The 11914-nt window shown below is 47.7% G+C and overlaps 3 protein-coding genes across 4 annotated transcripts in view; 2 read left to right on the forward strand and 1 right to left on the reverse strand.

Moving 5' to 3' along the window:
- fbxo3 (F-box protein 3) overlaps window positions 1-1155 on the forward strand; it is a 9176-nt gene extending 8021 nt beyond the window's left edge. Inside the window, exons 11-12 of the mRNA XM_019860734.1 lie at window positions 241-320; window positions 399-1155. Coding sequence (XP_019716293.1) covers window positions 241-320; window positions 399-536 — 218 coding nt within the window. The 3' untranslated portion in view covers window positions 537-1155. The remainder of the gene's footprint in view (window positions 1-240; window positions 321-398) is intronic.
- A 645-nt stretch (window positions 1156-1800) lies between these two features.
- LOC109510442 (zinc finger protein 691-like) lies at window positions 1801-5961 on the reverse strand. Its single transcript, XM_019860768.1, has 3 exons — window positions 5883-5961; window positions 3479-4384; window positions 1801-2434 (listed from the first exon to the last, which is right to left on the reverse strand). Exons 2-3 carry the CDS (start codon window positions 4380-4382, stop codon window positions 2073-2075), a joined length of 1266 nt encoding a protein of 421 aa, XP_019716327.1. The 5' UTR covers window positions 4383-4384; window positions 5883-5961; the 3' UTR covers window positions 1801-2072.
- Window positions 5962-6906: 945 nt separating this feature from the next.
- LOC109510389 (NHS-like protein 1) overlaps window positions 6907-11914 on the forward strand; it is a 19016-nt gene continuing 14008 nt past the window's right edge. For both annotated transcript variants that reach the window (XM_019860667.1, XM_019860668.1), the window contains exon 1: window positions 6907-8211. In XM_019860667.1, coding sequence (XP_019716226.1) covers window positions 7593-8211 — 619 coding nt within the window. In that variant the 5' untranslated portion in view covers window positions 6907-7592. The remainder of the gene's footprint in view (window positions 8212-11914) is intronic.

The raw sequence follows: 11914 nt of genomic DNA on the forward strand, positions 1-11914 counted from the left end.
GGCAGTCTGTTAAAACATTCGGTTCACACAAACACGTGATCTAATTTTGCCCACACGCACCACGAAAACAACTAAAAGACCCGACTGAAACATGCACATGTATCCGAGTACGTGAGAGTATTTCAATAGGCGATGAGACTTTCCGTTCGACCAGCAGGCCTTCTGTACTTGCCAGCGATTCCATAAAATGTTGACCTATCGCTATTTATATTCTCCCGTGTATTTTCTTTCTTGCCTCAGACAACAAGGAAGTCTTCAACGTAGCAATCCCTCGCTTCCAGATGGTGTGTCCGCCATTCAGAGAGCCCGCGTTGCGGACAGTGAGTTAACAGGAAGTGACACACAGGACAGGAAATTGAATATTCATCAAAGCCCGGCCCCCTTCATTCCTCCGTCAGGAGTCGAGCGATTACACGTCGGGCTTGAAGGGCCGCGACGGGGGCAACCGCGGCAACGGCGATGAAGACGACTATCCTGGTCTGAGGGGACTCAACATGGCCGCCCTGGAGGGAGCGTGGTGCCCCCGACACGTATGAGGTTTGCGGCGAGGCGTTGCTGCGGAAACCAGCCGGACGCTCGGTCATTGTTTTTGGCCGATGGTGGATTGTGGGGGTGGGGGGAAGCCATCGGGACAATCTTTTCGCCTTGCGGCTTGTCTCATCTTGCACAGCTTTGACGGCGCTTGTTTGGCGTTTGAAAGATTTCGAGCAAAGGAGATGGTGAAGCCTCACTTGTATTTTGGCCCGTCTGAACTCTTTGGCTTGCAGCAGCCAGAACAGAATTCTGTTGTCGCCGCCATACGCCAAGTCCTTTTGTTTTGGGGAGGGGAGGGGGAATCCCGCAATGCTTTCGTGTGATCCGAGCTTTTTATTGCAAACCGAGGCTATTGTAAACCGTGTCAATTTAGTTTCGAGCGGCGGAACAAATGTTGCACTCGATCACGTCGTCTGTGGTGGCTTAGCAGTTCGTATCTCCGCCCGCCGTGACTTCCTTTTGCTAGCGAGAAGCGTGGTGAGGTCATTGCAGATTTGTTAGCCGTTTCTGTGGCCGAGTGACATCACTTTGCGATTGGTAGCTTTGGTTTTTCTTTGTTTGTGATGAATCAATAAATCTGCATCGCTGCCTCCCGTCAACACCGCGTTTGGTCGTCTTGACGCGCTGGCAAAAGTTTCCTTGTCACACATGCAACACGAGGAAGGAGGAGCAAATGTTGGAGAATGGAAGCAAAACATGTTCGAAAAGGTGGATGAACTCAAGTGCTCGAGGGCCACGTTAGATTTTTAAAACAGATGGGACAAAACCGCACAGTGGTTCGCGTGTCCGCATTACAGTTTGAGGTTCAGGGTTTGAATCCGGCCTCTCTCCCATGCGCGCGGATGCTACGGCATCCTCTCATGGGATTCATGTTCTCGATTGGGAATGGGTTGGCAATGGCCGTCTGCGAGTCCTATGACTGGTACTGGTGGGCGACCAATCCGGGGTGTATCCCACCCCTTGCCTCAAGTCAGCTACAAAAGGCCCAGCTCACCCGTGACCATCATGAGATGTGGGTGAGGGACTGGATGGAAAAACGGGCTCAGGTCATCCCAATTAATTGAAATTTTTGTCAAAGTGAATTCATGCTCATTTTCGATTGGATTGCTGATCAATTATACGACTCGTTTTACTTAATCTTGCTCGCTGACACCTCGTCCTTCCTTGTTTTGCTCTTTCATCTCAGAAATTCGATGTGCTAGCTGACGCAGAAGCGGTCACCTATCTACCGTGCCTGATCCCGTTCTGTCTCCCTGTTTTGGTCTTTTTTTCTTTTTTATTCATTCAATTGGACGGGTTGAAACCGTTGAGTTTCATTGCGCTGTACGTGTGATGTCGAATGACATTTGATTTCCATTCCATTCTTTTTTTTTCTTTACCTTCACAAATGCAACCAATTATTGAATGAGATAAATGATTCCAAAATGATTAAATGCACTTTAATCACCTGATTGTAGAAAAAAAAAAAGAGATGGCTAAGTAATGCATCAATTTTGCCTGTCGGCGGGCTATATGTCCAGTCCTTTTCTCGCCCCGCGTTAGAACATGAGCTCATCTTCATCCCCCGCCTCTTCAATCAGCCTCCGCGCTCTCTTCCGGCCTGCCCTGGTCTCCTTGCTCTCCTCCTTGACCACCACGGCCCCTCGCCCCTCCTCGCCCATCAGCAACCCGACTCCTCCTTCGCCTTCCTCGCGGGCGGTGCATCGGCTGCAGTGCCTCCGGAAGCCAGCCAGGAAGTGGGACCTGAAGCTGCAGAAGGGGCAGGCGTAGCGTCCCGGCCGGTGAGCCGCTCGGACGTGCTGCTGGAGTCGGCTGGGCAGGAAGAACGTGGCCGTGCAGTCTTTGCAGCCGTACGGACGCTCCACGGCGTGGCAACGCACCACGTGACTGATGGCAAAACCTGCACGGGAAACATGTCGGTGAGTGCCACCTTCAAGTTGCGACCTTTCAACGAACACACAACGGTGCGGAGGAATCGAACGTTTAAGTCAAGCCTCTCCTTTCTCTGGTGAGCACTTGGAAACTGGCGTTCATGCCTTCGTCACATCTCGGCTCCATTACTGTCATGCATTTTACTTTGAGGAGTCAGCCAATCCTCCATGAAGCGTGTCCAGTTGGTCCATAATGCTGCTGCTCTCCTCTTGACTGGTACTCATTTGATGAAAATAGACGGCGCGTGTCTCGCGTGTTTTGTTTGTTTTTTCACACGGGTGAAAAGATAGCGGGGTTGCTTCAAATGGACTGCATTGACTATGGGCTCCGCTCATTCCTCTATTGCATGTTCCCAGGATCCCCCGTTTACATGCTCGCACTCGTCACTTGAAATTCCATCGAAGAGGGATGAGATTGAAATGTTTTGCGGTCATGATGGACGGCATTAATAATATTTAGCGTCACAAATGCAAAGTCTGCCTGTCGCAAGTGTGACGATCACTACAAATGTCCACTTTATGCTTTGTCTCCAGTGGAATTCAAATCAAATATCAACATTTTACACTTAACAACTTTGCCGATGCGCTGGCGCTTGGTTGCTGTGACAACAGAAATCTACAATCTTTGTTGGAGTCTCATATATTATGTGTGTGTATCGATTTGCATATACCGGTAAGCCTTCATGGTTTTCTGTTAAATTTTGCAGAAATATTCCAGTTTGGGTCACAAATGCCGGACGTATATGAGACAGAGAGCGATCTTTGTTTTGGTTTAGCTTGTGCTGTGACGCCGTAAATAGTCCGAAAAGCAGATCTGTCGATCCTAAAATAGTGGGACGGTTTAAAATAACGATGATGAAGTGACGATGACGGTTTGGTTTAAAATAATCGCGTACTGCCAAAAAAAGTATGATTTGGACATCCTTAAAACAGAATAATCAAGTCACTTTTTTTTTTCCCCCCCAATTGAAAATTGAAAGAACCGATGAGAGATCGCCACTCTGGGGCCTCACCTTTCATTTTGGTCTTCCAGCCGCATAGGACGCAGACGTAGCGATTGGAGCGAAAGTGGACCACTTTGGCCATCGCCTCCATTTCTTCTTTCAGAAGGTCGGCGCTCAGGCCGTCCTCTTCCTCTTCCTCCGCACCGCCGTTCGGATGCCGTTTGGGTGTAAAGGCGGAATTTGGAGCGAGGTCATCCAGTCTGATCCTCTGGGAGGTGAATGCCCTGGGGATGCTATGTTTTCGCACCACGTGGGTGACGGCCGAACCTTTCAGCCTGTTTTTCCAGCAGCCGCAAATCAGGCAGTGGTACATGTCGCCGTCGAAGAGCAACACGCTTTCATCCGCGTCGCAGATCGACCTCTCAGAGGTGCCGTCTTCATCCTTCACCTCCACGCCGCCGTTGGGTCCCGGAGGAGTTGCCTCATCCTCCTCGTTGGCTTCCTTCGGATCCGTGTCTACTTTCGTGACTTCCTTCGTTTCCTCCTTGACTTCCTCATCTGCTTCCTTCGCTTCCTCGTCTGCTTCCTTCGCTTCCTCGTCTGCTTCCTTCGCTTCCTCGTCTGCTTCCTTGTCCCCCTTTTCGCTCCCGTTGTCCTCCGCGTCGACCCCTCCTCCCGCCGCCGCCGCCGCCTCGTCCAAGCAGTGTTTGGCGATGATGTGCTGATAGAGTTTGTTGAAGTCGCGGCTGGTGAAGAAGCACTCGGCGCAATGGAACAAATGGACGCCGCTCTGGTACATCACGACGTTGCCGAGGCGACCCATCGCCACGCCGTCCAAGTAGGTGGGATGGGCGAAGGCGATGTGCGACAGCTGATAGGCGTGACTTTTGGCAAAATTGCCGCAGAGGGGACACTGGAGGTGGGCGGCCACGCCGCCGCCCGCTTCCCCTCGAGGCTGTTGGATGACCGACATGGCTGCATGGCGGGAAACAGACCCAGAGAGCTATTTGAGAATTGATTTCATATCCCATTAGTGCCTTTCATTGTCCAGGCACGAGTGAGCATGCGCACGAACCACGAAATGATATTGCTAACTAGTAGAACTTTAGAATGACAACTAGTGGCACACAGCTGTGAACTAGTGCAGTTTCCCTCACGAGTAAGACGTCATTCGTTCGACCAAAACACCCTCGACATTCTACTAGTGCACAGAAATGTCATACAAGTAAGACAACGCTGTTCTACTAGTGCCCAGGATTGTCTGTATACTAGTATCCTCTTATTCGTCGCGGAAAGACACTTGAGCACACTGGTAGAATGAATACATGTTGCCAGTGAGACAATACTGAACTACTTCATGCGTGCTACGAGTACTAACAGTCAAGCACTAGAGAACTAGTAGAATGTTGTCACAAGTAATGCACAGATGTCAACTAGTACACAGCTTTAACTCACTAATAATCTACTCACTCAAAGGCAGTAGTGAAAAAAAAATCACTTGTATAATAGTTATTCTATTAGTGCGTTGAAATGTCTTGGCATGTACAATTCAGCGTATGAGTAGGATGTCAAAAAATATTCAATTCTTAGTCAAAACAAAAAGGGGGACAAAGGGTCAGACCAGAACACATTGTCCCCATTCAGGAGTTGTTTTTTTTCTTTGAAACTTTCTGGCCCTGATTCCAAACTGTAAACAAGATGTTTTTTTCAGCTAGAACATTGTCACTGTGGAGGAAATTCTGATCGGTTCCAAACAGCAGTTAATATTAACACACACGCTTCTGCTAGAAAAACATGGCAGGGAAAGCCTACTCGAACATCTTAACTTGATTTGGGGTTATTAAGAGGCACTTTCAATAGTGACGGGTGTGCGCTCACTACCATTTAGCACGAGTTTGCATGTGATTGTTGGTTGATTCTGAACACAGCCACGTTTGCGGTCATAAGAGGGTGTGCACAATTATGCAACCAGGTACAGGTTGTGGGTCAAATCACTAGTTGAAAAAGTTTGGAGATGATTTACATTGATTCATTCTTTTAACAATTTCACCAAAGAAAATGCATGGGGGGCGGGGGGTATTGATCAAATATTTAGGAAAAAAATGAACCTGATTTCAGAACTATTGATCGATTGCTAACACCATCAATGTGTACTTCCTGGCCAAAGCTTGATTTATTGGCCGAAGCAGAACACGGTGTGATTATGATTAATCACCCTGTGAAATCTGAATGAAAATAAAGCAAGCCAGTTGTTTGCCCGGGTACAGTCGTTTCCCTTTGAAAACAATGATGCGGCTAACAGTGAACAGGCTAATTTGTGTTGCTTGTTCTTTCACGGCGACGTATTCCAGCCTCGCGTCAACCGACCTGCCCCTGGCGGATGTCAAATCTGTTGTCCTGTAGAATCCCTCAGCGCAAAAAGAATGGAAATTCCATTTCTTTCCCCCTCCAACAAAACATAAGGCGAACCTACCACTTCGAGAAGGCGTTCCAGTGACGTCACGACTTGCCTCTGAATGACCAATCGGACCGTGCGTTTCTTGCGATCTCCCTTAAGCCTCACCAATCGTAGCGTCGCTATGATTTCGCTCCAGCCAATCACGACTACATTCTCGTCGAGCTCTCGTTCGAAATCATACTTACCGCGAGAATTCTCAATCTGCCGAGGGGTGCCTCGTTTGTTTTTTAATTGAAGATTCAAACAGATAATACATTGTAAAAGAAAGTTTTTTTAAATTATTTGAACAAGAAAGCACATTAATCGTCATCGTTTAAACACAGCATATGTTCAAAAGGGAGTAGGAAGAAGTAATCAAATATATGGATCTTGTCTCGCACCGTTTCCACACAATAGGTCAGGTATGAACCACATAATGTGCATGATTACTTCTTGAAGGCATCCTTGGTTTTGTAGAGGATCCTCATGATTTTTGACATTTTCGTTTGGATATTATAGACTGTGTGACTTCCAATAGAATTTTGCATAAATTAATACTCCAAGCAATTATTTTCATCCACTCTTTCTATGTTAATTGAAATGACCTCAATTCTGACTTGGTGTGTCTCGCACCAAATTCGACTAACTTTTTTTTAAATTTTAATGTGATGATAATTTGGTTGTATTAAACCAGTGTTGCATGAATTCAGTTCATTTTCTACAGAAGTAATAAAAACAAACCCTCAAATGCTGACACACTTTGTAAAATAGTAGTAAAATAAGTACAAATATAAAGACGCAAATGGAAGTAAAAAAGGTATGGCATGATTTTGTATGGTATGATTTTTTATTTATTTATTTTTTTGCGCGTCCTTGGCGGTTGTAGTATTGACTTGTAGTGGTCACATTTTGATTATTCCAGTACACCAGAGAGACGTACTATGCTACCACATGGAACAGTTTACTAAGTGACAGGAAGTGGCGCAAATTCACTCCACAAACAAACACAGTGCAGCTTAGCCTCTGGCTGGAGGACAACATGGGGTGCTTTTTTTTTTTTTTTACATGGTACGCTATGTGCTTTTGGTGGTGCATCAAACTCAGTTGAAATCTCCGAAGAACACTGACCACACTGCCATCTGATGCTTTGGCGGGTTATCACTTATCACAAATGAACAGAAGGTGCGTACCCGTTGGGTGGAGTCAGTGCAGTTTGTCCGGCGTCACTTTTCCAGCCAGACCGGATGTAGGTTTGGTGTGTCCAAGCCTCAAATACAAAATTGAGCTACGTTCACCACCTCTGTTATCTGCTTTGAATTGACTTGAGATAATCAGAAGTGATTTGGGTGATGACGACTCGTTCCAAAGTTTTCGGTCTGACATGATGCACGGTGTCAGCGTAAGTGGCCACATTGAGGTCGGAGATCCAAAGAAGGAACGATGCAGGTTGACTCCGGAATTTAAGACGGAGCAACATGTGTTAAGGTCAGTCACCATCTGCAGACCTGGATAATCCTCATTAGTAGATTAGCAACACACAAGCGACACTCAGAGGAAGATCCCATTTATGTTCGGATGCTTCTGGGCTGCGGCAAGGTCGGACGAGTCGCTTTCTGTGCGAGAGGAGACTTTAGTTTTTTTTCACCTGACCTAAAAATGTCAAGAGCCAGATTTTTATTTTGAAGAAAGAAGTACAATAAATTGTCGGTGGCCCGGCGGTGCCATTCTTCAGACGTTCACGACAGGATGATTTCCTACGTGGAGTGTTTGGGTCGAGACGGGGCAGCAGGGAACAGCGTGGCGTCGCAGTGCTGGAATTCGGAGCCCGATGAGGAGCAAGACCAGCTTCTTCCTCGTAAGATCGTCCCGCTTCAGCCCAAGACAGAAGGCAGTCTTCGGCGACGTCTGCTGACGGCTAAAATCCACCAGCACCAGGAAGCCATTTGGGGACGAAATGCAGGAATGGCTGGCTGGCCGCCCTCTGGGCACCAAAAGCCCCTCCCGCCTCAGCCGCAATACCCCAAACCTTGTTACGACCAGCACCGCTCGCCACAAGCCCGAATCTATACCAGCGTCCCGCCGGAGGCACACGGCAAAATGTCGTTTGCTGAAATTCACAGAAAGCAGCCTGTGCAGTCCCATCAGGTACCCCGCCCCGCCCTCCCGCAGTGGCGACGGACTAGCTCCTGCCCTCCCACCCCGGAGCCTCGCCTTGGCTACATACCTCCTGACCCGTCACCTCTGAAAGTCAGGGAACTAGAGGTGCCGCCGCAGTCCAGCTACCGGCCCGGCAAGAAGCGAAAAAGCAAATTCTTCGGCTTTAAAAAGCAGCAACGGAGGGAGGCCACGCCCCTTTTATGCAAAGGTATTCTGTTCAGAGAATTTGGAGTTCTGTAGTAGGCTGTTCTTTATGGAACCCAGGAGACGACTTGAACGCATTTTATTGATGAGAATCGAGAAACGTGAGACTAAGGTGAAAACAATGTGAAAAAAAATGACCGTAGGAGTTGCCCTCTTCGCTCCACACCAAGCGATTGAACACCTCACCTTTACTTACCCTGTATTAGGTTTTGAGCAAACAATATTCTGCACCGTATTGCTTCTTTTTAACGGAACCACAAAAACATGGCGTGATTGTCAAGGAAGTAATGAACTGCCACAAAGACAGGAAATGGGCGAGAATCAATATGAGAGGCCGTTGGCAATGCAAAGCCACCGGTCAGCCACTCAGGAAAGGTCGATGTTGAACCGCGCGCACTGTACGACCGGCAGCCATGACACTTCCTGGTAGGCTAATAAGCAACCACTTCCAAATATGGGAAGGCTTGCATCGGAGTGCCGTATTCCACACGCCCTTTCTCTGCTGCAATCAAATCCCCCCCCCCAAAAAAAAAAGTGCAAGGTAAAGAAGCCTTTGGCCCTAAATGATTCCCAATGAGTCCCAAAGTTGTCTCTGCTTCGCCTCAATGTGGGTGTCTTCTCATGCCATTTGGTTCATGTGTTCCATCAGTCATATCAGATACTGGATGTATCACATAAAATGTGCAGGGAAATAGACCATGATTCAAAATGAAATTTGAATCGGGCACTGACACTTGCACTGTCAACCATCTTGGCACGGGCGATTGTGTGTGTGTGTGTGTGTGTGTGTGTGTGTGTGTGTGTGTGTGTGTGTGTGTGTGTGTGTGTGTTGTGAAAAATGTCACTTTTGGTACTGTGAGGAGCTTGTTGTACAACATCATTTTGGACATTCATGAGTATTGGGCGGCACGGTGGACGACTGGTTAGCGCGTCAGCCTCACAGTGCTGAGGTCGTGGTTGGAGTTTGTACGTTTTCCCCGTGCCTGCGTGGGTTTTCTCCGGGTATTCCAGTTTCCTCCCACATTCCAAAAACATGTATGGCCGGTTAATGGAACACTCTAAATTGTCCCGAGGTGTGAGTGTGAGCGCGGATTGTTGTTTGTGTCTGTGTGCCCTGCGATTGGCTGACAACCGGTTCAGGGTGTCCCCTGCCTACTGCCCGAAGAGAGGCTGGGATAGGCTCCGTCACACCCCGTGACCCTTGTGAGGATAATGCGAATTCGAAAATGGATGAATGGATGGATTTGTGTGACAGAGGCAACATTTTAAAACAGGTTTCCAAATCGCACGTTGAATACAACGGATCTGTCCAACCCAGTTCTCCCTTAATTAACCCTGCTTTCTGTGACCTTCTGTATGTTTGCTAAGGATTAGCTGCAGCTCCATACGCCAGGCTAACAGCTCATTTTAACGACAGATGGCTTCAGCGTTCAACAACTGCTACTTGGCAGCCTCACCTGTGAGCCTCGCATGCCTTAGCGAAACCACACCTAAATCGAGGGCGGTAAAAAACAGCGCAAATGGCCGCTTGGGGCAGGATTTGTACAGCCCAGATCTATGAATAACGAATCTAGGTGACTGTGCGGCCACTTTCCTGCTGTAACAATGTGACCTACTTCCTGTCCAATTATTAAAACTAATTAAACACGCGTGGAAGAAAGACAAGCTGTCAGGCATCGAGAAAGAATGAGTTGCTCCACTGGCCTCGATAGTTGGCACGTTTCCCAACCGGGTTGTAACTCAAGTTGAAGGTGCGATTATGGTTCACACCACCGGTGTCAATTTCAAAGCCTGAGGGCCAGATCCAGTCCGCCGCATCGTTTTATGTGGCCCACTAAAGCAAGCGCAATATGTCTACTTGATGTTTCTTGTTGAATGTTTTCATTTTGGTCGACTATCTGGAGCAAAAATGTATCCTCCATTTTAACCGGTGGCGATACGGTGGACGACTGGTTACCACATCCGCCTCACAGTGCAGAGGTGCAGGGTGCGATTCCGGCTCCGGCCTTCCCGTGCGGAGTTTGCATGTTCTCCCCATGCCTGCGTGGGTTTTCTCCGGGTACTCCGGTTCCCGCCCACATTCCAAAAAACATGCACAGTAGGTAATTGGAACACTCCGAATTGTCCCTAGGTGTGATTGTGACTGTGAATGGCTGTTTGTCTATGTTTGCCCGGTGGTGGCAATCAGTTCATTCAGGGTGTCCCCTGCCTGCTGCCCGAGGACAGCTGGGATAGGCCCCAGCACGCCCGGGACCCTTGTGAGAATAAGCGGATTAGAAAATGGATGGATGGATATAATATCAAATGCGTGGGAAATTGTGCATACGAGTGGCACCTTGGTTTACGAGTGCTCCAATCTAATTCACAATTTTTGGAGATACGAGCTGTCGCTTGGCTGATTTTCTTACTTAGTGTTGCGGGCCAAAACGTGATGAATGAGTGAGCGTCAAGCCATTAGGGCTGTTCCGTTGTGTGTTCAAGTTCAAAACTCGTCTGGAATGGCCTCTCTCTCTCTCTCTCTCTCTCTCTCTCTCTCTCTCTCTCTCTCTCTCTCTCTCTCACACACACACACACACACACACACTGCAGCATTGAGATAAAAAAAATAAATAAATGCACGCTCACTATGCTTTTATCTTTACCCACCACTGTGTGTGTGTATGTGTGTGTGTGTGTGTGTGTAACCTTATCACCTGGTGACAGACACGAAGGGCACACTTGCATGTTGGCTGACTGCCAATATGTTTATGTGTGGCTGTGTGTGTGTGTGTGTGTGTGTGTGTGTGTGTGTGTGTGTGTGTGTTTGAAGAGAGAGAGGGGGGTGAAAAGCGAAAGATGGGAGATAAATGGAATAGAGAGAGGAAAATGATAAAGACAGATGGGATAGTGAGAGAGAAGACAGATGGGAAAGAATCCGTGTGGCCACAAGTTACCTTGAAAAAGTCAAGCACTGTACTGATGACTTGATTTATAAGAAACCAAGTTAGATTAAAAGTTACTTTAAGAATTATATTCAGCAGATACACAGTGCATAACTAACTATTCTAAAAAACGCCACTTTCGAGTCCGCAATATGGCCACGCCCCTTCCGCCTTCAAATGGTGGGACCCAGTCAGCAAAATTGGTCTGGCCCGGCTCTGGCGCGGACACGGCACGACACTCGGCCCACATACCGCAATGAATGACGGTCCTGCAGTGGACCGGGGCCCGTTCCGTCCCGGATCTGAGCCGCATTGTATAACCATATCCGGCCCTACTCCGGCCCGACGCCGGGCCAGAACAGGTTCCTGATATCAGCCTTAATTCAACCTCAACTAAGCCACATCTTTCATGAGCCATATTTGACCCACATTTAAAAAAAAAAAAGTCTCAAAAACAACTGTTATAAAAATATGTTTATTGTCATAATTTGCAAACCTCACATATAACTCCACATACACTGGAAAAATGCACTTTTCTTTATTTAACAGTGAACACAAAGTCCAAATTGGGATGCAGCTTCCTCTTGAACGGTATTTTTCTATCCATCATTGTTGCGCTCTCTCCATGCACTCTTTTCTTCTTATGCTTTTCTTCCTGTCACCATCCCGATAAGGAGCCAGATGTAGCCAGCTTGTGATTGTGACATCAATTTCCTGGTCGGAGGCCCAAGACGTTAAGGTGTTAGGTCTCACAGCGGCTGTTAGAACTGTAAGAAAACAAGAATG

Source organism: Hippocampus comes, unplaced genomic scaffold (genome assembly GCF_001891065.2).
Source record: "Hippocampus comes isolate QL1 unplaced genomic scaffold, H_comes_QL1_v1.1 scaffold56, whole genome shotgun sequence".
NCBI classification, from domain to species: domain Eukaryota; kingdom Metazoa; phylum Chordata; class Actinopteri; order Syngnathiformes; family Syngnathidae; genus Hippocampus; species Hippocampus comes.